The sequence below is a fragment of the Aphis gossypii genome, chromosome 1 (genome assembly GCF_020184175.1).
Source record: "Aphis gossypii isolate Hap1 chromosome 1, ASM2018417v2, whole genome shotgun sequence".
Classification (NCBI taxonomy): Eukaryota; Metazoa; Arthropoda; class Insecta; order Hemiptera; family Aphididae; genus Aphis; species Aphis gossypii.
In genome coordinates, this window is record NC_065530.1 from 19,549,654 (window position 1) to 19,575,834 (window position 26,181).

The 26,181-nt window shown below is 28.1% G+C and overlaps 1 protein-coding gene across 2 annotated transcripts in view; it reads right to left on the reverse strand.

Moving 5' to 3' along the window:
* The window catches only part of LOC114120073 (DNA-binding protein D-ETS-3-like), a 53,337-nt gene extending 35,979 nt beyond the window's left edge, over window positions 1-17,358 (reverse strand). The window contains exons 1-5 of one of the 2 annotated variants that reach the window (XM_027981876.2): window positions 16,638-17,358; window positions 11,356-11,516; window positions 10,949-11,169; window positions 7,997-8,068; window positions 5,603-5,680 (exon numbers count right to left, since the gene is read on the reverse strand). In XM_027981876.2, coding sequence (XP_027837677.1) covers window positions 5,603-5,680; window positions 7,997-8,068; window positions 10,949-11,169; window positions 11,356-11,507 — 523 coding nt within the window. In that variant the 5' untranslated portion in view covers window positions 11,508-11,516; window positions 16,638-17,358. The remainder of the gene's footprint in view (window positions 1-5,602; window positions 5,681-7,996; window positions 8,069-10,948; window positions 11,170-11,355; window positions 11,517-16,637) is intronic. The other variant, XM_050210882.1, reaches the window with a different exon arrangement.
* Between the last annotated feature and the right edge of the window lie 8,823 nt (window positions 17,359-26,181).

The window sequence follows — 26,181 nt, forward strand, 5'->3', positions numbered from 1 at the left end:
TTTAAAAAGTATTATTTTGAAGTTTGAATCACAATTTGAAAAATGGCTCAACATTATTTCAAATTTTAATCGTATTGTTTCTATAGAAGTCCATTTCCATAATAAATTAATAGTAAATAAATTTAATAATTATAGAATGACTTAATCATTTTTAATCAATTTCTATTTCTGTAATTTAATTACATAATAGGTACCTTATAACACTATATTATAATATATTCAATATTTCACTAATCAGTCATCTTAAAATGATGATTGGATGTACAATGAATCATGAGCAATAATGCCATAATGGGATTAAACAATGAACACAATATAAATTGAAATTAGACTTATTAGGCTGTCAGATATGTATATATGTATAGACAGGTGATGACCACACATCGGTGTACTATAATAATGAATTGATGTTAGGGGTGATTAGTACCTACAGAGAACACTTTGGTTTATTATTAAATTCACCTATGTTATTATTATTTAGATGTAGGGGAACCAAGCTATAGCAACGAATAATATCATTAAACGATTTAATGAAATCTACGCCAGGTGAAAATAATTTTAAATTATAAAAGAAACATATGTTTTAAAGTTGAGTCAAATACGTAAGTATACATTTTTTGTTAGCAATTATAAAGTATAAATATACATTTACTGATTTACTTAATATTATTTTATTTTATTTTGTGATCTACTTATATTCTATAGGTAGTAGGTACCAGCTATTAATAAAATATAATAATATACTCTATACTAAATAATATGGTACTAATTTACATGTACCATGGATGTTAAGGATTTTTTATTAAATTTTTAATACTAATTTATTATAATATTTGTTTTTCAGTTTATATATGACGATTAATGGTTTTCTATTAAAGACGAATGATACAATGTATAGCTGTAAAAATGTAGTTTATCAAACATTTAGTAGTTATTAACTTAATGCATTAATTAAATAGGTAAGCATTAACATGTTCAATTAGTTAAAATCTATGTATCACTATTCACTATAAGTATCCTTAGATTTAGATAGCTTATTTGACTAGGGAATGTCTTATTTTATCGAATAAAAAAAAAATCCTAGTATTACAATCTTAGAAGTTAGAATTTTATGATATATAAAATAATAACATTCGAAATATATAGGTTAGGTACTTAGGTTGGATATTAGTTTAATAATTTCTATTACGATTCTAATTATATACTGTATTAAAGTAATGCTAATTGTCTGAATATTTTAATTTTTTATAGTACAACTTTTAAGGTTATTGCCTACCTAAAAGATAAAAATATATAATGTTAGTAAAAAGCGAATTTCATTTGATAAAAAAAAAATAAACAACATAAAATTCGACTTAATGATATTACTATATAGTCACGTCGGTACATCGCCGCTCGTTGTCATAAAAATGAAAAATTATTGCAATGTCATGTGAGATGTTCCGTATAAAAACACTATTGTGTACATTATTATTTTTTTATTATTATTATTATTATGCGCGTATTTTTTTCTGGCCCGTTTGGTTTTAATCATAAACAAACAATGGTCGAGTTGTAGGACAGAGTGAAAGGGTCGCTCGTTAAAGGCGGTCGTCCACTGGTGAAATGGACCGAAAGGGCCTTTAATTGACAAAGGCCGCGACGCGTGTGGACTGGGGCTATTATTTCGGGCCGTGCGTACGGCAGGAAACCGTACGCCGCCGACTTTCCATTCCGAAACGGAAACCCATAGAGATTAGTCATGTTCGAAAACTCTTCGTGGCGGTCGGCGAGTGGGCGAAGTATACGGTGTGTAGGGGGCCAAAGGAGTCGGGGTGATAGTGGGCAAGAGTGAGCGTATTCAAAGACTCTATAACATTGCATGGTTAGGGGTGTGGGAGGTAGAGAAACGATATGTGATATGGTATCGACGACAGACAAAAGTAACCATGCCGTACTTCGATTTAATTCACTAGTAACAATTATAATTATTATTGTCATAAATTCTCTTTATTATGTAAAATATCGTTCAACTATAGAGGGGTGACGTATATATGCGTTGTGACAATGGAGCATTGCACGTGTTTCAAATAATAACTTTCCAAAGTTCGAATCTCTGTAGTAGTTGAAAATATATATTTTAAACACCATAAAAATTATAATTCTTTCACAATTTTTAAAATAATTTTCCGTACAATTAGGATAGTATTCGTTACACCGTATATGTATAATATTGTTTTTTTATATTTTTAAATTTAATTAGTTTAACTGTGTAAGCAAACAATGTATCAATTGCAAAAATGTTTTCATTTTAATATTATTAGTTAGTTTAATATCATACATACATAAAAATAGACAAAACTTGATTAATTGTTAATTATTTAGATATATAATTATTATATATATATATGAGCAATTTGTATTGAATATGTATTATATGAGAAAATATTAAATTTGACTACGGTGTGGGCTCATTTTCCAATACATCACCCTAGCTGATGCATTAACTATTGGAAAAATAAATAAAACCCCTATTATTTACGGGTTGGTGAGTTTTCTCGTCTTTGATTACATCTTGAGTCAAATGTTTTATGGTGCCGAGGTTAACGTGTGTATGGTGAAGGGTGAAGGGTGGATACGAATGAAAGCTTCGAGACAATGCGCTCTGGGTAAACAAAAAAAAATGTATATAATATTTTTATTTATTGCTAATAGGGATGGACTAAAGTCGTTTGGCGAGGGGGCCAGGGCCATTAATCATAACCAAGTTAACTGTGGCCCCCTCCCACCGTACAGTCTTGCCTGTGTGAAATTTTATATTGCATTGTTCGATTCGATGACTGTCACGAAGAGACACCTTGGCTTTTATACAGTTTATTGCGAAAAAGGGATGTCAGTCACGCTATATATACCTATATACACGCTACATACAAACGCCGCCACGCCAACACCCGTGAGTATAGGTACCGAAGTAAACACGATAATCAATGTTTATTTTTTTTACCACTATAACTGTATATTATATATGGATACCTGCCTATATTTCGATTATATTAATGTATATTCAGCCTGCTGTGGCGGTGGATAGGGATAAATTTTTCCCTTTGCGTGTTTCGATAACTGAAATTTTGAGTACAAATGAATAAATACTACTCATAAATCTTACTTTAAACTTATCAACAAAAACTGAATGAATGACGTGTGGGATGATTCTATACTTATGCTATATACGTAAGCACACTGAAGTTTTTATTACACTGAACATATTTTATAAATTATAATAATATCGGTTATGAGCATCGAGAATACATATTTTAAATGTTATTCTACTGATTTAGATTAGTTAGTTTTCATTATAATTACGCATACTACATTACTAAAAGTATATGTTTCTAAATACACTAATAATTAGATACACTGATACATAAAATAATGTTTTAGGATTCTAAGTGAAACAATGATATGTTTTATTTTTTCTGTGACATCACCTTCAGATGTAGAAAAAAGCTTTAATCTCTAACTTTAAGGGTGGTTTCTGATTGAAAATTGGATTTGGAGAGTCCTAGTTCTTTTTAAAAGTTAAAACTAAAAATTAAAAAAAAAATGAGAGGATATTTCTAACTTCTAGTTTTCAACAAGATAGGTTTTATTCATTTGTTGTAATAAAAAATTAATACCTGTCCTGTGTATATAAACTTCGAAATTCAAAATTATAAGTTCTAAGTTCTAATTCTTAAGTTAAAATTTAAGGAATTTATTTATTTTTCTAATATTTCATTATTATATACACATTTTTTTCAATAAACAAATTTATAGTTCAAATAAAATAAAATTGGATACTTAAACGAAAAATTATAGCTCTGCTCCCAACAATTTCAGTTATTTTGTTGTTACTTATAAAATATTAACTCTAGAAACTGCATTTACCTACATTTAGAATCAATTGAAGACATATTTTTATCAAAAACCTACATTCATAACTTTATACATATTATGTACATTTATACTCGTTATTGACTTATAAGTTAATAACAATTCTATATTATGATAATAATAATTATTAATAACATTCGTATATAATACTATAGGTACCATAATTATTTATTGTTATAAATATGTTATAATGTGATGATTTTAGCAAAAATTAGTTCAATCTACCGTATTTTTATTAGATAAATCAGTTAAAATTATTAATAAACTATAAAATATAGTTAATTCTATGCAATGATTTAATTTAATTTAATAAACCCATACAAATGGATTATTCTAGAGGTTCCCATCTTTTTTTGGCTCAAGGCACCTTTAATTACCAATTTTTTAAAAATCCGGAAGGTTAGGTTATAAAGTATAGATTACTTCGATTTTATTTAGCACTGCATAATTGCATAAGTAGATAAAACAGATTGAACATCGCAATATTTCTATAAATTATATGAAAAACAATAGGTTTTATATTGTAGTCTGTTTTATTATTCATACTGCTATATTTTTCATGAAATAGTTTTTTCTTAAAAAATATATTTTAAATAATTTCGTGGAACTCTAAATAAAGTTCACAGCACTCTGGTTAGAAAGCTCTAGCTTATACAATAATGAGGTCCATTTGAAACTTACTATTAGCAAAGCGACTTTTTTGGTCATTTTAATCAAGTTATAAGTTAAAGACAAAAAATATACATAAATATAATATTTGTATAATAATATGGAAACAACAAATGTGTATAATATATATATTATATTATTATAGGTAAATATATGTAGTTAGAAAATGTTAAAAAAGATTTTAATGACATTTTTAGGACTTTGTGTCATTGGGAAGGATACAATATTTTTTAGAAATCCGTGAACTATTACGTTAGTCACATTCCATATACTTGGACACCTATAATATAAATGCTATGATTTTAGTTCTATACTTTTATGTAATACGTATAATAGATGTTAGAGTATGAGAGGAATAAAATGAGAAGTTTTTCCACCACTGTTTCAATTAACTTATTTTATCGTAATTTTTATTTTTTTCAAATAAGCCTTTTAAATTTCAATGTTCACATTATGATTGATTATTAATATAATATATTTTCTATCTCAATATCTCATACAAGGTTATAAAAAAAGATTAATTTTTGGTGATAATTTTATTATTTTTTATGATTCACAAAGTACGAGATAATATTATAAAATATATAGATTTGCTGCAATGTTGTATAATTAATGTAATACTTCTATAGTGTAGTATTTCAGGGAAAATGTTACACTTTCACTAAACCAGACTATTATATTATACTATGTATTTGTATATGAACTGGTTTCAAACTTTATAATACTATAATTATACTAAAACCATACAAATGTTATGAATATGAATGATGTAATAATATTTAATATTTATTAATAAGAATAATAATATATACCTACCTATTATTAGTAAGATGGATGGGTTAATTGCATACTTTTTAATGTTAATTATAAAACATTTTTTAGATGTATTAATATTATTTACTTTACCTACATGTTTAGTTATTTAAATGCATAAAATAAAAGAATGAAATAATTTGAAACAAAACTATTGACTGATGATGGAATTAACTTTAATGCAAACACTAACAGATTAGTAACATACCTGATTTAGATGACGATCTAAATGATTCTGATATGGATGATGGCAAATATGACGATGATTTTCCTACAGAAGATAAACCTGTAGAAATTATTGAAAGAAATATTATAATCATACATTTTTTACTTAACCAAGTTACAGAATACAAGTATGTTTAAAAAATATGTTAATTTTAATAACTATCAATATTATGAGTATAATAATAATAATTTAATAGTATAATATATTTTGAATCATTTAATTTAATATAAATTCTAATATAATAATAATTGTACCAATAAACTACAATGTTTCAATAATTTTATGGTGGCTGCATTATAACTAGGTATACATATACAACTATACAAGTTATTACTCATTGGCTAAATAATATACCTATGATTGAGTAGATTTATAAACGTATGCATTTATTAAAATAAATAATTAATAGTAGATCGCAGGCAAAATAGTTGCAATACTTTATCAGATTGATATTTTTTTATTGTTAGGTATTTAAAAATATATAGACTAGGAGATAAATAAAATCGTATAAGTATTTAAAATATATTAAACGAATAACCAAATAATACATATCTTTTTAAAGTGTACCTATTATTCTGCATGGAGGGATTCAATTGACATAATAATCAAGTATAAAATATACCTATTATGTAAAAGTCGTATACTATTAACTTTACTGTACTTACTGTACTATACGCATTGCATATAAAATAGTGAAAACCCTATAATATGGTATAAATATTATAGTATTATATTATAATACTTATTAATATTCTTTTAACAGTTTGTATTTTTAAACTCTATATATTTGTTCACTATAGATTTTTTAGCTATTATTTATTTATTTATGTTTTCAAAGTATTCAGATTTACCTTAAATAAAAGTAGTATACGAATTTCGAGCTATTTATTCACTTACTGTTAAACTTTTGACTTTTATGTTTATAGAAGTTTGAACAGTATTTTGGTTAAAACGTGTGAAGTCATCGAAAAAAATATTATAAAGAATTTAATATTATTTTTCAGCTTTGTACCCTAATTCAATGCCAAACAGAAAAAAAATCTATTAGATGTTAAGAAGAAAACCCCGAATAGAAATGATTGGTGAGGCGGTATGGGATGGCGGCCATTTGACTGACGACAGTTTCCATGGTAACAGCATGTGACCCTCATACCGATGGGTTGACAGTTTTCCCCCTTCTCGTAAAATTGTAAAAGTGAACCTTCGTCGGAGATAAACACACTATCGTCAATAGAGGAAAGAGGGGGGTGTTACGCGACTCCCCTTTTCACCCAACATCACAACTACATTTATAGTTTATAATAAATAATTCAATATCATACATATTAGGTGTGTAGGTATGTGTGGGGTTATATTTTTTATCTCCGCCCACAGATTATTATTTTTTAAATATAATTTTTTCGAAATACCTCCATAATATTATTTGACAATAACATGTTTATTTCGTACAAATTCGCATAGACGTAACTTGGTGGGGGAAAATGGGGGCAACTGTAGCCCCCACGACCAAAAATTGGTGGAGGCATTGCTCCCAATAACTTAAATATAATATTATAGTTAATTGCAGGCTGTTCTGAGGTGCATAGCACACTAGTACCTACCTAATATTATGTTCATTTGCTACAAAAATTATTTTTCCCCCACGTGAAAAGAGTTCAAGTTACACCTATGCTAATACGTATAGATAAAACATATTATTTTATTATATATTTATTATATGAATAAAATTATAATAAGCATCCTAACAAATATATTAATAGAATAACACATTCTAGACTTTGGAATTTTCGATGTAAAATACGATTTCTGGGTTCCAGTGCAATTCAATGCAACACACCACAAAGTGCACTGCATCAACATACTAAATACTAGATACTTGATTGGTACAACACCGCAGATTGTATACTAATTATGGTACTAATTAAAATTAAATTAATATAACGTATCAACGAAATAGATCTATAATAAACATTATATACATATATGATAAGCAATTACAGTGTTATATATGAAAATGTACTGTATAAATAATCACTTAGACAAGATACTCCAGCTATAATATATAATAAAATTAATAATATTATATTATGTATAATAAATAAGTATTTGCAATCTTTGGTTTGGTAACATAACCTTACTTTAACCTATATGTTTATTTTATTTCTTATAAATATTACTTATTTAAATGTATAAAGTGTAAACGAAATTATGATAGTAAATAATAGTGAAATACAGGTTGTATTCTGTTAAAGTTATAAAATAGTTTTGCTATGTATTTAAATTACTGTATAGAATCTGAGTATAGGCTATTTTCGTTTATAAAATAATTATCCTTTTTTTTTTTTTAAATTAATTTAAAATAAACGTATATTTTACCATTTGAAGTAGACGATGATAAATGCATCAATCCAGAGCTTTTATCGTATCTGCTATTTGATGAATCAATGTCTAAAAAAATATAAAAATACATTTTAATTATTTATTAAATGTGTAGATGTAGAAATATATATAGGTAGGTGAGTAGAGTAGGTGATCTATTATTTTCGTAGTACAAAAATAAAAAATACATGTAGATATTGACAATATTGTATGTGATTTCCATGTAATGTATGGATGAAATTCGTCACAAGTGATTATTTTGTGCACATATTTAGATATCAGGAAATGTAGTCATATTAATTTTATAAAATTTTGATCAAATATTTTTGTTTAGTCAAAGGTATCTCTAGAAATTATTAAAGAATTTCTGAGACTCGGCCTTGAATTTAGTTATGTTACTAAATTATGGTAAATACATAATTTTTTATTAATTATTTACATTACATGGTTTTTTATAAGTGGAATATTATATTCTGATTAATTTCGTGATCTGTGCATTGTTCTTAAATCTTTTTTTTTCAATGTGCTTTGTACATAAAAGTATTTTTAATTATGGTAGAAAAACGATTTTCTTCTACCATAAAAATATTACTAGCTTAGCAAAAATATAGTCCTCTATACGGTGATTTATATTTGTTTTCGTAACAAATTTTATAATAATATAATATATTTAAATTTTAATATTATAAGTGGGTTATATGTACCTACAAGAAAATTAAAATTGATGTTGATATTTCAATGTATAAGTATTTATTATTTTTTCATGAAAATTGTTAAATGATATACATAGCGTACTAATATGGCAGTTTATTATATAAAATATAAATTAAACAGCTGCTAAATGTCTATAATCTAAACAATACATTTTTATTTGTAATATGCCTAAAAATTTAATTATTAATTTCAAAATATGTTTGTTTCTGTGATTAACAAATAATTATTCATCATTGAATATTAAATTAAAATGAATAAACTGCAGCACGTTGTTGAAAACATTAATAACATAAATGTCGAGGGAAAATAATACGACGAGGTCCGAATCAAATAAAACATAAATAACTAATAAATCAAATATGAATATTAACTATAATGAAACAGTATGTTATCAGTTCATTAGTTAATAATTTTAGAAAGAAAACATATTTTTCATTAATTATTCAAAAGTATAACATTTTGTAATAAAACATGAGCGTCTGTAAAATGTTTTTAAATAGATATTTTAATTTTATTTTGTTAAATAACATTTTTTTTGTGTCAAATAAAATGCACCAGGAAAGCTAACCGGAACACCGGAAAAGGATACTATCGTTGCGGATCGTCGCCTGGAATCGGTATTAATGTTCCGGAGGTCTTCTTTTTATCATGTCTATGTTATTTTTCTATATTTGTTTATAATGATAATTTTTCCTCTTTTTATGTAGGGTATCCATTATTTTCCGTTTATGTCAGCAAAATAATTATCAAAAAGGTGTTGAAAAAATAAACAACAAAAGCGTTTACAAAAATAAAAGAGGGAAAAGGAAAACATTTGAAAGAAAAAGGATTCCATTCTCGTCGTTTCTTGCATTTATAAGAAGAAATAAAATTTGCTTCAAGGTATTATTTTTATTCAATTAAATATTTATTAAATAAAATTTCATACTTATATGACCCAAATAATACTTAAATTAAGTAATTCTTTTATTTTGTACAATGCGTAACTTATTTTTATAATTATATATATTATCGAACGACTTTATCATGCATATAAAAACCTATTAAAAATTTATTATAAATTTATTTTAATACAATTTATTCAAATTTTATAAAAAAAATTAAAGTTTCATTCATATTTATTGAAAAAAAAAAGTTGTTTATACACAAACAATTTATATAATATTATAGTTTGATACCTATATATATTATAAAATTGTTTTACGATGTTTTATATATTGTTGCTTACAAAATGATTTGTATTTAAACAACAAACAACATACTTCAACGTGTGATATGATTTGTAATGATTCGTTAATTAAAAATGTATTATGTAGTATTTATTATAATTTTACTGAATCAATAAACAAATAAAATACTAACCAAATGAAAATCAAAGCATTTATTAAATTTAAACAAATCATCTCTATAAGTGTAATAAATGCTTAAATATTTTAGGAAATTACCTATATTTAAGATTTATTAAAATCTAAAATTATATGAGATATATAAAAGATAGATACTACATTATACCATGAATTTACAAGGAAGGAAATGATAATCATAAAAGGATTATGTGCCTGGTCTGATATGGTCGTCGGAAGTGGACTGCAATAATAAAAACCGATGTCCCTAGCATATCATTAAAAAGCATTTTCTTTTTTTCATTTTATTCGTTTTCACTTTTTTTTTCTAAAAAGCCACAACGGATGTACTCAATTTTCATTCACTCCCTTACCACACCCGGGAACCCCTTTACTATCTCATTCCTATTCGTTTCTGAATGCCCGGTGAGAAAATATATGTATATAATGTATTGTGTTTGAGCTCAGTGCAATTGTTCCAAAATGCGCCATTTTTTCTCAGAGGACCAAAAGCACAAAACCACTGAAGGATGACGACCGAAAGTTGTTTCCATGGAAACTGTTTTCTTCCTTTTTAACTTTATTTTCTATTAAAACGACAATACATTATGATATGGTATACTGTTTGGAGATTTTCAACAATTTTCAACGTTTATATTTATATTATTATTGAGTAACTTTATAGACAGAAAAATTAAAATACGATTTTTTAAAAACAAATGGCCATTAACTTTAAATAATTATTGTTATTATTTTACTATTCGTCGAATTGTATTAGTTTGATTTAAAAATTAATTTTTATTGTACTTCTAATACATAACGTTATAGAATATATTAGGTGGTATATTATTACTATTATTTTTAAACTTTTAAGTATTTTTGTTAAACTTACAATTGTTTCGTTTGTCAGTATTATTTTGTTCATCCTGAAATAAATCGAGTGAATTGGTAGTTAGATGAGTAGACACTGGGGTCCTGGATGATGGTGTTGCTGGACAAAAAGGTGACGTACCTAAGTCACATGATGATAAGTAACTTCCACGATCCTGTAATGCAGCTTTTGCCTTTTCTACTGACTGTTTAAGTTGCTCAAACGTGGAATTACATGCAAACCTTATAAAAAATAAAATAAGAATCAATAATGAATTATTATAAATTATTACTATATATTTTATTCATAGAATAAGTCTATTTAGTATACACGCGCGTGTACATAATATAGTGTATTATAAATGCATTAGTGCTCTCAAAGAACTGTTCTAATTAATCAAATTAAGCAAATAAAAATGCGGTGTTTACCTATAAGCACAACTAGCCACTCCTACTGATGGCCATTGTGGAGTGGTAGTTGGAAGACAGTCATTTTCTGTTTTTATACTAGGTGGTGATGACATCGCCACCCTTTTCAGGTCTAATGCACTTTGGTACGAACATGCGCTTTCGTACATCATTGAGTATAACTGAAACAAAGAAAAAATTGTCAGAATTAAGTATATTATATCACCATAGCGTAGATTTAATTTAAACTTTATAATAATTCTATATTATTTATTTTAACTAAAAGAGTTATTAATTAGGTAACTCAGTTTCTTTTTAAATAAAGTGATTAAACGGAAGTGTTAAAAGTAATATAGGATTATATTTATAAAAAAAAAAAAAAAAAATAAGAGATACACAACTAGTTTAAAATAACAATTTTAATAGTAAAATATAGTTTTTATAGGTTTTAAGCTTAAAAAAGAAGGAGAGTATTTAGCTATTGAAAATAAATTAATAATTACCAACCAAATGAAATATAGGTAGTTAAATGTTGTTTAAAAGTGAATTAAAATTGAATCGAAGTCAAAAAAAAATTATAATTTGTTTATTTATTTAAATATAAAACGAGTTGTGAAAACCTTAAGTTACAACTTAAAAGTCTATAATATGGTTACAAAGTGCTCTGTAGTCAAAGTTATAGTATCCACATTGGCCAAACGTAGGAGACGGAGTAGAGAAGAATTATAATAATTTATATAAATAGTTATTATTGAGAGAGGTATAAAAAAGGGAGAATAATGACTATGTTGACAGAAAGGCACTCTAAAGTTGATGTTTACATGTTAACAACAGGGTAAGTGAATCAACATCGCTAGATATAAGTTTTTTTAAGAAAGTTATATTAATAATTTGAAGGTAACATGATGGCTGCTCAGATTAAACAATCGATTAATAGACTTGTAATCATATGAAGGGAAATTTATATTTAAAAGATAAGCTGTAAAATGTAAGAACTTTTTATGCTATCTGTTCGATCATTTAACGATCATAGTCATAGTCAAAGAATTTAATTTTCAAAACTTAAAGTTAGAAAAAAAAATATGTACATTCTATATTTTTATAAGAGCAGGAGAATAATTATATGTTTATCTATACATCATTCTCATAGTTTATAGTTCACATTTTTATAACTTATTTAACCAATTTGTTGATGTATATATATTTTTTAAGTACCTATGCTATACCTAATTATGTTGTTTATTTACAGGTTAGGGTGTTGAAAATATAAAAGTGAACGAAAAAATGAAACTGTAAAATAAATACTATAAAACAATTTGCATTCAGAAATGTCAATAAGTATAAAGTAAACAAGACATAAAATATATATAAAAAATTATAAAATGAAAAATAACAAAATGATAATGATTATTTAAATTTTAAATGCAAGTGAGAAAACTAAACAAATAATTGTCATTCTATGTGGAACTTAAAGCGTTAAAAACATAATAAAAGTATGAATATTTTTTTTATAAAAAATGAGTAAGATAATAGCTTTTTAAATATTGATAAAGAATCTTAAATGGTTTTTAATTAGTATTTATGACGACTGTAGTAATAAACATGGTAAACCATAAATAATAATGTCATTCGCTATACTCCCCTTTTTTCACTAACTGCCTTATTTGTAATTATAACTGTTTTATACTATTTATGATACAACTAAAGAATCAAAACACGTACGTGGTTTTTACATTGATAAAAAGGGTCAGTATATGCATATGTTTAGAGGGTTGTTTTGTCCTTACATACCGTTATAATTTATTGGCTCGAGTTTTTCGTATAACTTTCCACACCATAACTTATTTTCCTGTGTGGTATGTTTTAGTGCACAGTTTTTTTTTTTTTAGAATTGCTGGGTAAATAACCATATATATATATATATTATTCAACTATAAATAATAAACGTGTGATTGCAGTTAAAGTAGCGCTAAATATTTTTTAACCCTATTTCCGACCTTTCGTCGCCGCCGACAGAATATAACCTGTTTTGACCGCAACAACTTAGGGACATCCATTAGGGAAACCCAACAATATTTTTCTTATGTAGAATGTTTATAGGAATTTGTCCAAAACTAAAATATTTGCATTTTGCTTATAAAAATAATAAATATGATAAGAAATATAATAAATAACACAATAGGTACAATTATTTAGTTTCAAATTTAATAATAATAATAATACTTAAGCATTACATAGAGTATTTTGAAAAATAAACTGCTGCATATTATTAAACAATAAAATCAGGTTATTTAATTTATTTATCTATGTGATAAGACTTGGTCACAAGTAAAACATATTTTTTAGGTTAAAGACTCCATAGTGTATATTATATATATATACGACACAATCATTTTACAGTATGCTACAAAAAATAATGATTTAATTTTTAAGGTTATTAAAATTAATAACTACACACTTTTAAATTATTTGTATTATATTAACTCAACTAACATAATGTTTTGAAATATTCTAATATGAGATAATTATTTTGTTATCCGTCTAATATATGCAAACCCTTAAACCCCCATTAAAACCGACGCCTGGTGCATAATATTGATACATCCTTCGCACGTGCAATGTTTTGTGATTGCTAGCTGATGTACCTATTAGGACTAAGGAGTGCTTATAAACAAACCCAAATTATACAATAAGAGTTTATATTTTATAACGATATAATTTATGTATTAATGTTTGAATGTTTAATACAATCAAAAGAAATTAAGAATAATGTCTAAAATTCTATAAGATGATCTATTCTAATTTTAAATGATTAAAAATCATTATATTGAATACATTTTAAAATTTTCTTTTTAAAATAACTTTATGTCATTATAAAACAGTATTTTTGAACAATTTATATGTTCACAATTAAATATTGTCATAAATTGTCATGTTTTTACTTAATTGAAACGATAACATTTCTTTTTAAATTGTATACTCTAAAATTGAATATTGTTCCGGAGTGTTTTAATAAAAGATTTAATTTTTAATGATTACCTATAGTTATTAGTTGTAGCTTATACTGCTTATAGTATAGATTTTAGGAAGTATTTTATATTTTACTAAACATGTTTAAAATATAAATGTAAATTCAAAATTTAAACCATTAAAATATAAAGCTAACAATTTTTGATTTGAAAAAAATCATAGGTAATGAGTAAAATTACGATTGTTAATTTAAAATTAACTTTTCAAATTATTGCTGGAAACGTAGCATATAGCATAATATACTTATCTACGAACCCAATCATGAAAATTATTTTACTAATATTAATTATAAGTTAGTTATAATTAATTAACTACTGTTTTGAGATTCTATTTTTATTTATTAAAATACAAAAAAAGTATCCTATTTTGGTGTATTAAATTAAGAACGTATAAATAACAGTAAAAATCTTTAACATAAATATTATAATTTTTCTAAAAAAGCTGAAACCTTCCAGAATAATGAGAAAGTTATTAATTACTATGTAGATATTTATATGGATCACTAAATAAGCACTTTGTTCGATTATATAATCAAATACTTTTCAGTTTTCGGTAAGTGTGACATATAGGGTTGATTTATTTTTTAATTGAATATAACACGTTGCTATATATTATGATATATATTATATGTATAAAGTACAATACATAAACTTCCCTTACTTTATTAAAAGCATTTATTTACCGATCTTACAAAATATTTTCTTTATAAATTATAATTATGGGTATCACGGTAAAACTGCGTAACTAAAAACGTAAATGTCAAAATATAGCTCAGCATAAAATAGCTAAAAGACATAGGTAATAGCGAATGTTCAAAACAGCTCAAGTATATAATTTTTAAATTATTATTGTTATTCGTGTTTAGTGATACATCAGTGTAAATCAGTATAATTTATAATTATATAGTGATAAATTATAGGCATAGCCTTTCAAATAATTTATAATATTTCTTTTCGTATAGTGTTTATACAATTCGCAATACAGAATCTATTATTGATAATTTTTTTTTTTTTTTTAATTGGTTTTTGTCCTCTTATGTATTACTCTACTTTCATTTCGTGTTAGCCAGTTCTTGTTTAAATCCTTCTATAAGTTTCCAAAGTGTTGGGTGACACGATCAGAGTAAATTATTAAAAATCTCGATTTTTAATAACGATTCCAACCTATATAATATTATGCAAAAATCTGTTAAAGATTCATTTAACATACACTGTTGCTGTCCAATATTATGGTCGTATCTATTTCACCTATTTATTGTTATATCTCGTCCGGAATATTGGATAACCCAGCTATAAAACTGATTGTAATTAGGTATCTATATAATCTTTATAACTTATAAGTCTTAAGTAATAATATAACTATAGATAAATAATAAGAATAAAAATTTATAAATAGTATAGGTATACTTTAGCTGTTTTGAAAATTCACTTTTATGCTTAGCTATTTTGGCGTCGCAATTTTCACATTCGCTTTGTTTGGATTCGCGATTATGACAGTAACTCATAATATTATGTAATATAATATAAATTAAAATATATATTATACTAAAGTTTTTTTATTATAAATTCGATGTGAAAGATACCTCATCCAGAATCGCTTCCACTTTATATTATTTCTGATAAATATAGTATAGTAAATACAAGTTTGTTTATTATATAAATTTATATACATATATTGAATAAGTTTCTACTATTCTTATATTATGTTGTTTTGATTGATGATAAATTTTATTTATAACAAAATATTACTATATAAAATTCATATTTTAAAACGATGATATTGTATTTGTTTACTATAACTAATGTTCAACCTCCTGTTCAACACATTCTCATATAGGTAGTCAAAGGTAGTCAACAACTCTGTGCCGTCATAATCAGTGTAATTTTCATTATACTATCATTATATATCGTACAAGTATCGAATTTTTCACGTAAAATTGCATAGTAAACAGTTCAATTTTTACATAATTTTTTTCACACATTCTCAGTTTTACTTATAATATTACTTAGTTTTCACAAATAAAACGTACCTACCCGTTAAACAAAAACTCATGTTTATAATAACACTATATATATCCAGCTCATTACACACTTGCATGCATCTTTAAAGTAGATAATATAATATATATATACATATAGATTTAGGTGTATGAAATAATTAACCAATGTAGTTAAAAAAAAAATTACTAAACTTATAATAGTCGTTGACGTAGTACAATGTTATATCGTATATTACACACGACGTGTATATTTTAAAGGTATAGAGTTGTTTACCTGTGATAAATCGTCCGAAAAAATATGATTTTCCAATTAGCGTTCTGAGTAATCGTTGCACGCGACCTCTGCGACCGTCAACAAATGGATTTTAAAAAAATGTCACGAACAAAACATCGCAAAAACAACATTTCAATTTATTATGAAATTGAAAATTCAAAAATATCGTCGAAAAACTACTGCGTGGAGTACATACCGCACGGCACGGGGGTTTGGTTTAAGCACGATAACGACAACAAAAATTTAGTTATATATAATATATTATGCGTAAAAGATACGACGTGACTGTATAATGTTATTGCAGTTATTGTTGTATGATAACGGCGGGCATTGGACCACCGTTTTTCGCACCGGACACACTATTCGGAAGTCGACGTTCCGGCTACCGTCTCGTCGAAACCGCGCACTCGTTACCTGCAGCGCAGCAGTCGGAAATCGCGCGTAGAGCAGGCGGCCGCGACGTGGGCCTTTGAACGAATATCGTAGCGTAGTAATAATACGGAAAACGATCGGAATATACGGCGCACTCGTCGCAGGTGAGCGGAAAATATTTTATCGCTATTGATATCGTTTGTATAATAATGTATTTTAGTGATTACGGTTTTCCGCGTATCGTATAGGTAAAACGCGAGCGGCCACTATGGATACGGACATCCACACTGTCGGCGGTGGTTCTGTATACGCGATATCAGACGAACTCGCGGGCTTGTACGACTACATAATGATCCGATAATTAAATTTAACGGGCGTCCCGGTGGCGCGCTCGGGGGGTGGGGAGCGCCATCCGACGACGATACGCCCGGCGGTTCCGATTGGTCGGAAACGGATGCGCGCACGCGCGTCGCGTCGCACGCCGAGTTATCCGCCGACCCCCACAGCCGCCGCCGGATGACATTGTCCTTCTTTTTCTGGTGCAGCTCTAGGGATTCTCCAGGCGTCGGCGGCGGCGGCGGCGGTGACGCGCGCTACCCCCTTTCCGTTCGCCGTGGAGTTCCCCCACCTCCCGAAACCTATATCTATACCCATCTACCCAGCTCGGCCCATCATCACGCGTCTATCCTACGCCCCCTTTCCACCCGTTGAACCTCTCCGCGGACTCCGCCGAAATAGGATCATCCGTACAAATGGCGCGCTCGATAAAGGGCCACCGTTATATATAATATTAATATTATTATTATTAAACGTATATATTATATATTATCTGTGTATAGCTCCGCAGCATTACCAAAGAGAAAATATCGTTTCGACGACGATATTCATACGTAGAACTGTATATTATATACGTTTGCGGAGAATGGCCTTATATTATATATTGTATAATATACGAGGAGTTATATATTTATTTTAATATAAATATATATTATTTATTATATTGCATTCGTCTATATATATAAAGTTATAAACCTATGTGTATACAGGTAATACAAGACCTGACTACTTTGTGTCCTGTGTATTTGTGTATAATATTATAATGTATTAAATATTAATGTCTCATTTTCATATTTTATAATAATTATAACAGGTGTAGAATTATTAAATATAGGTATTATACCCATATGTAGTATATACAATATTAACTAATAGGTATACGAGCTTCTTATTTTAGAAAATGAGCAAATAAGTTATTAATAAATATAATATATTAATATAAAAATACGTAAAAAGTGAGGTGACGCGAGATGACATTGATACCGTTAAGAGTCAATTTTAAGCAGTATAAAATAATCAAGCTAATATTGATTCTTATTATTATTGTGAAAAGTTCAGATTTTCAAACGCATCTTTTGAAACTAAGTTTAAATATATTTTTCAATCAAAGGGTTCCATGGCTGGATGACTATATTCTTATGTCTTTTCCTGCTATATAAATTTTAATTTGTATAATGCGTAAAGTCGTATTAAGTTAGTTGGCGATATTTGATTCATCGATCGTATACTATTCGTACTGATTACCGATTCTGAAGGGAAAAAACCATTATAAATTTCTATATTTTTTTTAAAATAACTAAATTGTAGATTATTTGCGTGTGTTAATCTCGAAAGATATAATTTAGCCACATAAATAATAAAGATATGTTATTTGATATCTTCAATAAAATGTTATATTGTACGGATATACTCGTATTATATGAATATATTATATCTATATATATATTATGTACAATATAATATTATATAAAAAATGATCCTATTGCAGGTATAGTGGCTGACGCCCATGCCTATGTGTCATCATCTGATTTGATTTTTCTTAATTTAATTAGTAGGCACCTATACATTCATAATTCATATATTTTTGGTTTTTATATTATACATATCCCGCGGAGAACAATAATCAATTACATATAGCCATATAGGTATTTCGTTGTTATATTTAATGTATTGTGTTTTACCGTAAAAATATATTTAATATTTATAGCACTTTATAGCCACATTGTAGAGTATATACCATTGCACTATAACTTTAATGTATTTTTGGGAAAAGAGTATAAATCATATACTTTCATACGCACTGGCATTTCCTTCGCTATATAAACGTCGTAAATGAGATGTTCATACTATATTCATAACATTTGCATTTTTCCTTCATAGAACAATGTTATAAATCAGTCACGCAGAATCTACACACGTAAAATAACAACGAAGTTTTCATTTTCTTATAGCTATATGCCTATACTGCAGTCTATGTATGAAATAAGTTTTCCGTATTTACAACGATACGTCACTTTTTGAACAAAAAAAGTTTGGTTGTTATTATGTTGTTGCTGTGTTAATTGGGATTCTGTACCTACATTATAATGAAAGCGAGCGGACGTACGCACTCGTCAACCGACGTATATATATACTTTTACTTGGCGAATAAACAATATAACTTTATATTTATATTCTATGTGTAAAATTTAAACTCATACTCGCACTTATCTACGAGTATAAACACGACACACATCCATTTTATGAACGAACAGAGTAAATAGTTTGGTATGAATAATAAATAATGGTAAACAGTAAACACAATATGATATTTATATATTATTATATAATAATGTAAAATAGTGTTATGAAAAGGAAAAAAGGCTAAACTGGATACATGGAATCGAGTGGTTAGATTAAGAAGAGGTGGTAATTGTGGTAGTGCGTGTATTCCTACATAAACTCTATTAATTACTTAATTATTATTATCGCATGTCATTAATAATGTACTCGTATTATTATTATTATTATTTATTTCTAAATTGATGTGAAATCGTTTAGTTAAATAAAAAGGTCTTCATCAAACCTACATAGATATCAATTTTCTATACGAATGTATACATATACCTATAATTGTTAAGTATACCTATATTATAATTATTATACCTACTCTAACCCAAAACTGTTACTAATTAATAATTATTTCAGTTTATAACATTTTTAAACATTAAACCTTCAACCAACTAGCACTTTGACCGTTTGTATAGGTATTTTTAAATTATCGTAATTATGGTTAATACATTATAACATATACCATATTACCTATATACGTTCATAATACAGATACCTATACATAATACCAATATTTTCTACGCAAATTATTCGCTCAAAATTTAAGACCCATTGTTATCATATAACGTTAACACAGCCTAATCGAATCACGTACTTAATCGATTCTGTTCTCAAAAAGACTCTTTGGGTTTTATTTTTACTTCCAACGAGCTCCAAATTAAACGTTAAAAATGCGAACGATAGATATTTGCATTATGCATATTACTTATATATAAACATAACATCTTCATGTTTGTGGCGTTAAAGTAAACTACTATACGGTTGTGCAAGAATTATATATATATAATATAACAACAATATTAATCTTATTATTATGTACTGCACTAACGATACGCAGTACAGAGGTACTGTTAAAATTAATGCGCCGTCGGTGTATATGCGTCACTATATATATAAATATGATATGTATATTATATATATGTTTGTAACGGGAACGCTGATAGTTTTGGGGTGTTTATGATTTGTAGCTTTCGGAGAAAGGGGTATATATTGTAATTTTGGTAAGCGAGCGGGGGTGGTTTTGGATCGTCGAGCGGCGATGGTGTACAGGGGTGGCTAAATTCGCCAAGATAAGACACGTGCAACGGTCGCCGCTTTTACACGCTTTCACCGCGGCGGCGGTGGTAGTGGTGCGAGAAGAGGCGCGACGCAACGGCTGCAGAAACAATCCTGTGAATACATAAATACACAATTAATCACTCTCTCGTTAAAATTGTGAGCCTGCCGCTACGCGTTTTCTCTCCTCCGCGCATGAACGGGAGAAATATATCCCAATCACCCTTTGCATCTTTTCAACCTAATCGCGACCCTCGTTATAACTATAAGCCACGTATGTAAACAATGTAATAATATCAACGCCGTGTACCTAATGTTTTTTAGAGGATTTTCGTTAATAGCAATAAGTAGAACAAAATCGGTTTTTACTTTTTTGTTTCATCACTAGTACATAGGATTATAGGTATTGGTACTGCTCTAACGCGATTTTACTCACTTAAATTTGTCCTACATAAAATAATAAATGCGTAGTACAAGTGATTCGAGTTTTTAAGCTTGAGGGAAAATCGTCAAATAATAGTTAAATCCCTCTTGATATTTTTGAAAATAGTTCAGTATAATTATATTACATAGCTATGTTTATCATTTGTGGCTGTCATAAAGAATGTTTGATTTTCAATACATTTTTTTAATAATTGTGTTATAATTATATACTACATGAACCACTATGTATATATATATATATATCAATAGCAGAATCACTATGTATATATACATCACGAGATTATATTATGTATTTATATTCAACTCTTCTATATTACTGCCACTATGGTTGTGAATTCGATAATTCGTGCAATATACCCTCTCCGCCAAGTTCTGCAATTTTCGAAAAGAAACTTTACTCAAAGTTTTTATCGTCAACCGGACGCGGGTTTAATTAAAAATAAACTTTCGCAGATTGGACCCAACCGCCGGGCTGGCGCTTCTCTCGGTTATAACTTATAGTATTATTATATACACCTATATATATACAGGAACGTTGAATCATTATTATTTTCTGTAATCGCATGTGTATGAACGCAGAAAATCTTTGACGTCGGGTTCGGGAATAAAATATATGTAATAATATTTCGTATATTATATATAAGTCTTGTAGAATATTTTTTTTCAAAAACTACATTTAAACCTTATCGCTGTACGAATGAAATGTTGAAACAAGAGTTGGCTTAATTACTGTTTTAAACTTTAATTTAATTATACATGCCACATTCTGACCCACTCTCCGACTCCATGTTGTAATTTTATAAATATTATTTGTAATATCTTGATTTCATGTATATACACACAATTAAGTCAAAAAGGCTGTTGGCAATAAATAAAGTTAAAATATAATTTTAAAAAACAAGACAATTTTAGATAGTAAAAACCAATTGCATGAGGTAATAAGAGAGGTGAAACAAGTAGATACTTACCTATACTTTATAAAATATACAATTAATTCATTTTTTTTCGTTTTCTTCCACTTTCCCTATAAGAGGCGAGTCGTTTCAAAACCAGCCAAAAGCACATTTTTTGAAAACTGGTTTTTTCGCACTTTTAAATGGTCACACTGTATTACAAGTGCTGTAAAAAATAAAAATATTAAACATCAAATAAAAGGCTATAACTGGTCCAAACTGAATAATTTGATCTTGGAAAATTGTGGTTGGTATCAAAATCACTCATCTGACGATATTAATTTAAAACCAGCCATCATAATCAAACACTTTTTTTTCGCGGCAAACAAATAATTAACAACAACATAATATTTTTTTTTATATTGTCTAAGGTATTACAGCATATTAAATAGTTTTATTAGTTGTTGTTATTAAATTAAAATCAAATGAAGTTTGTCTAAAGTAAGACGTATAAATAATTTATTAATATTTTGATTTTATAAAAGTTTTCATTGTTAGTTTCAAAACCACCTACATCGCCAAGTCAATTTCAAAACCAGCTATGTAGATAAAAAACAAAAAATGTTAGCTTCAAAACCAGCTCCATATAATGAAGTTTGCGTTAAAACCGGGTACCATATCGATATTATAAATGTAAGTACATAATTTACTTGTAATAAATTTTTATAAAACACAAATTATTCATTCACAATATTTTATTCATTTAAACTTATAATTTAATATTCATTATACAAAACCATAAAGTAAAATGTTAAGATCTTCTTCGTGTTTTGTTGTTCATGAACAATTTAAAAAAATGGTTTTGGTTGGTTTTGAAACCACATGCCTTGGATCATTCGGTTATAATTCATACTTAGCTGATCCTAAAGCTAGTCTTATATAAGCACGATTTACACGCTGTATGTAATATGGGTATACCGGATAGAACAAGTATACTTGTATTCAGGCAACCTTCTTTTTGGACAAAATGTACCCCTATTTTTTGTTTTTTGTTCCCTTTTGGCCATTTCAGTTTTCTTAAAAATTTACAATTAGAATAACTTCACGAGAACACTATTTTTCTATATTAGACATATTATATTAAATATTTTTTCTCATCCAGGTTTAGTTACAATTAAAAATATATTTTAAGCCCAATTTTAAATGAATTGTTCTTATTGTAAATTTTAAAGAAAACTGTTAGTAGAAAGGATATAGTTATGGCCAAAAAGGAAACGGTAAATTTTTTTTATAAAAGGAAGAGTAAATTTTGGCTTAAAATAGTGTCATTTATTTTAGTATGTTATGGGAATGTGGGGAAACCTTCCCATTTTCATAATCAAATTATTTGGGTTGCTTAATAAATATAAGAATAGGTTTGTTGTACTAGAATATATTATTAAACTTATGTATTATTTCAACTTTAATTATAATTGTATCATTTACGAGCTTCAGAAATTTAATAAGAAGTATTCGATTGTCAAAATGTAATGTATTATATTGAACTATACGTATACCCTCAAATACTTATTGATTATGATTCTTTAAACATGCAGAAGTCTAGCATAAATGTTTTAGTTGCTATTTTCATTGTAGACATTAAATCTTCTCCTCGTAATTATACACTCCTGTTGACTCTTTAAAACATACAACAGTAAATTTGTATGGCCGATTTTGTGTTGTTAGCTTTAATATATAGGTAGAGTGAACTGACCAACGATTAAACTTTAAAGTTAGGACATTATCTATGTTTATAGGTATGTATCTAAGTTTTTTTATAATATTTTTTAATTTAATTCATTGATACCGATTTTGGCGATAATTTCTTAAACGCGCATATGAAGCCGGACACATACATCCGTTAGCAAACTCTGGATGAAGTTCTAGAACCGCGAAGGTGATTTAAATATAGGGCATCATACTGTAATTATTAGTTTATCGTACTAGTAATAAATTATCACTATACAGGTATTCTGGTGTCATTTTTTTAAAGTGTTTACTATATTATCGGAGCTATTGACAAAAAAGATAAAAAATTTCATTTCGATCTACCGAAAACAGAAAATGATGTAACGTGCGGCTTGCATAATATCCTTCCGAGGTCCGCTATGTTCATTATAATGGACAATAATTATTATAACTGCGTTAACGCCCAAACTTAATCTTATAATTTTATTTTCATATTTTTACATACCCGTTGTCCATTACAGTGAACATTTTATCTTATCCCCACAAAAGCTCATCATTTGTTTTTTTGTTTGTACTATACTTCTGTCAATGTTTAGGTATAGCCTTTAACTAGTGATAATTTAGAAGGGTAAACACGTGTTTACAGGCACCATTTAAATAGACATTGCGGGCTTGTGGTACTACAAAATTTAAATACTCTTATACAACTGCTGTGCACACTGCACACGCATCGTACTTTATACCACGCGACGCGCGGTCACAGGTCACAGGATTAAAACGTTGTTGCGCCGTATAATCCCGACGTAATCGCGTCGTACTTGACTCGTCCCTCATCATAACACACGATATACTTTAATACAATCATCCCATCATCGCGTTTATTTTCCGTATTCAAGAGTGTAGTTTTTTCAATATTTTCGGACGCGCACACCCGCTGCGCACCGCCATATCATATCGTATACACACATAATATTTATTATTCGTATAGATATATACACATTGTACACACGCTATAGTAACGGCCTCATCGTACGATAAAAATACATGCGCGCGTATATACAGTGCTCATCCGGTCGCGGACGAGCACTCTTCGACGCCGACGTCGTTGCGCGGTGCACGTGACCGGCGAACGCGCGCGTATTATAATAATATAATATTATATACGCGAGCGACCGTCGTAGTCGCACCACCGGCAGCGAGGGGAGCCGGGGCCGCCACGTGCGCCGGGCGTGCGGTGCCGTGAAAAAATTATCGACGAGCGGCGGCCGAACACCATAACAAACGCCGGCGGTGGTCCTCGGGCAAACGGTAAATTAGCTAGTTTCGGCATATTGTCCGCGGTTAATGGTTCGCGATGTTTTCGCGATGGTTGCGAAACGTTTACCTCCCACGGTCGTCCCGCCGCGCCGCAGCCTGTACGAACCGCGTACTGCAGGACGGCGACGACGACGACGACGGTACCTCGTCATCGTCTCTGCGATGTGAAATAATTATTGTAAACGTCGCTCAGCGATAATGGACTTAATGTACTGCACCGCTGGCGGAGCAGGGAAAAATAAACATAAATATAAGTGCTATAACATTATCGCCACTGAGACCTATGCGTAGGTTATAACTTATAACCTATAACCTTATAGTGTGGACCGTGAAAACATAGGGATATTTTTTTATATGTACATAATATTTTATGTCATAGATTATTATTATTTTTAGTTGTCTTAGTTTTATGTTACCGATGTACTCGAAAGTGTTATAGCTTAGATTTTTAACTTTTTTTTTCTAGAAACTAAAATAAATACACTGACGTAATACGTCGTCTCCGTTCGGAATCGTTTCACGAATTCGTTTAATCGAGTTGTCATTGAATTAAAATTTATATATATTCAATATTATAACTAGATCCAATTTATACCTGAACCCAGTCCCAAAATTGAAACATTATTTATTGTCGTCTCAAAGACGAAGATAGGTAAAAAAAATACATACTCATCAGTCATCACTCTAAAATCAATAAATTTATTGATTTGCTCAGAATCTAAAATTAGCTGAACATTTTTTTATAATATATTTCACGATTTTGACGGCTTATTATAATTATTATTTTTAGCGAAATGTGTCCTATATAGCTATAATAGTATTACATTGTCACCAAGTCTATTGTTTACGTGATTAAGTCAGTTAATTTATTTTGCATAATTTTTCTCAATTGTCATATAAGTATCTGAGCACCCAAAAAACATTCATAATATTATTATACTGGCACTATAAAATGATCGTTTAGTTGCAGACACATGTTTAAACCCTTTTTTTTTAATATTGCTGTAATAGTGTTATTGACTATTGTTACATTTTTGATTTATTGGAAACGTCGGAAAGAAAAGATA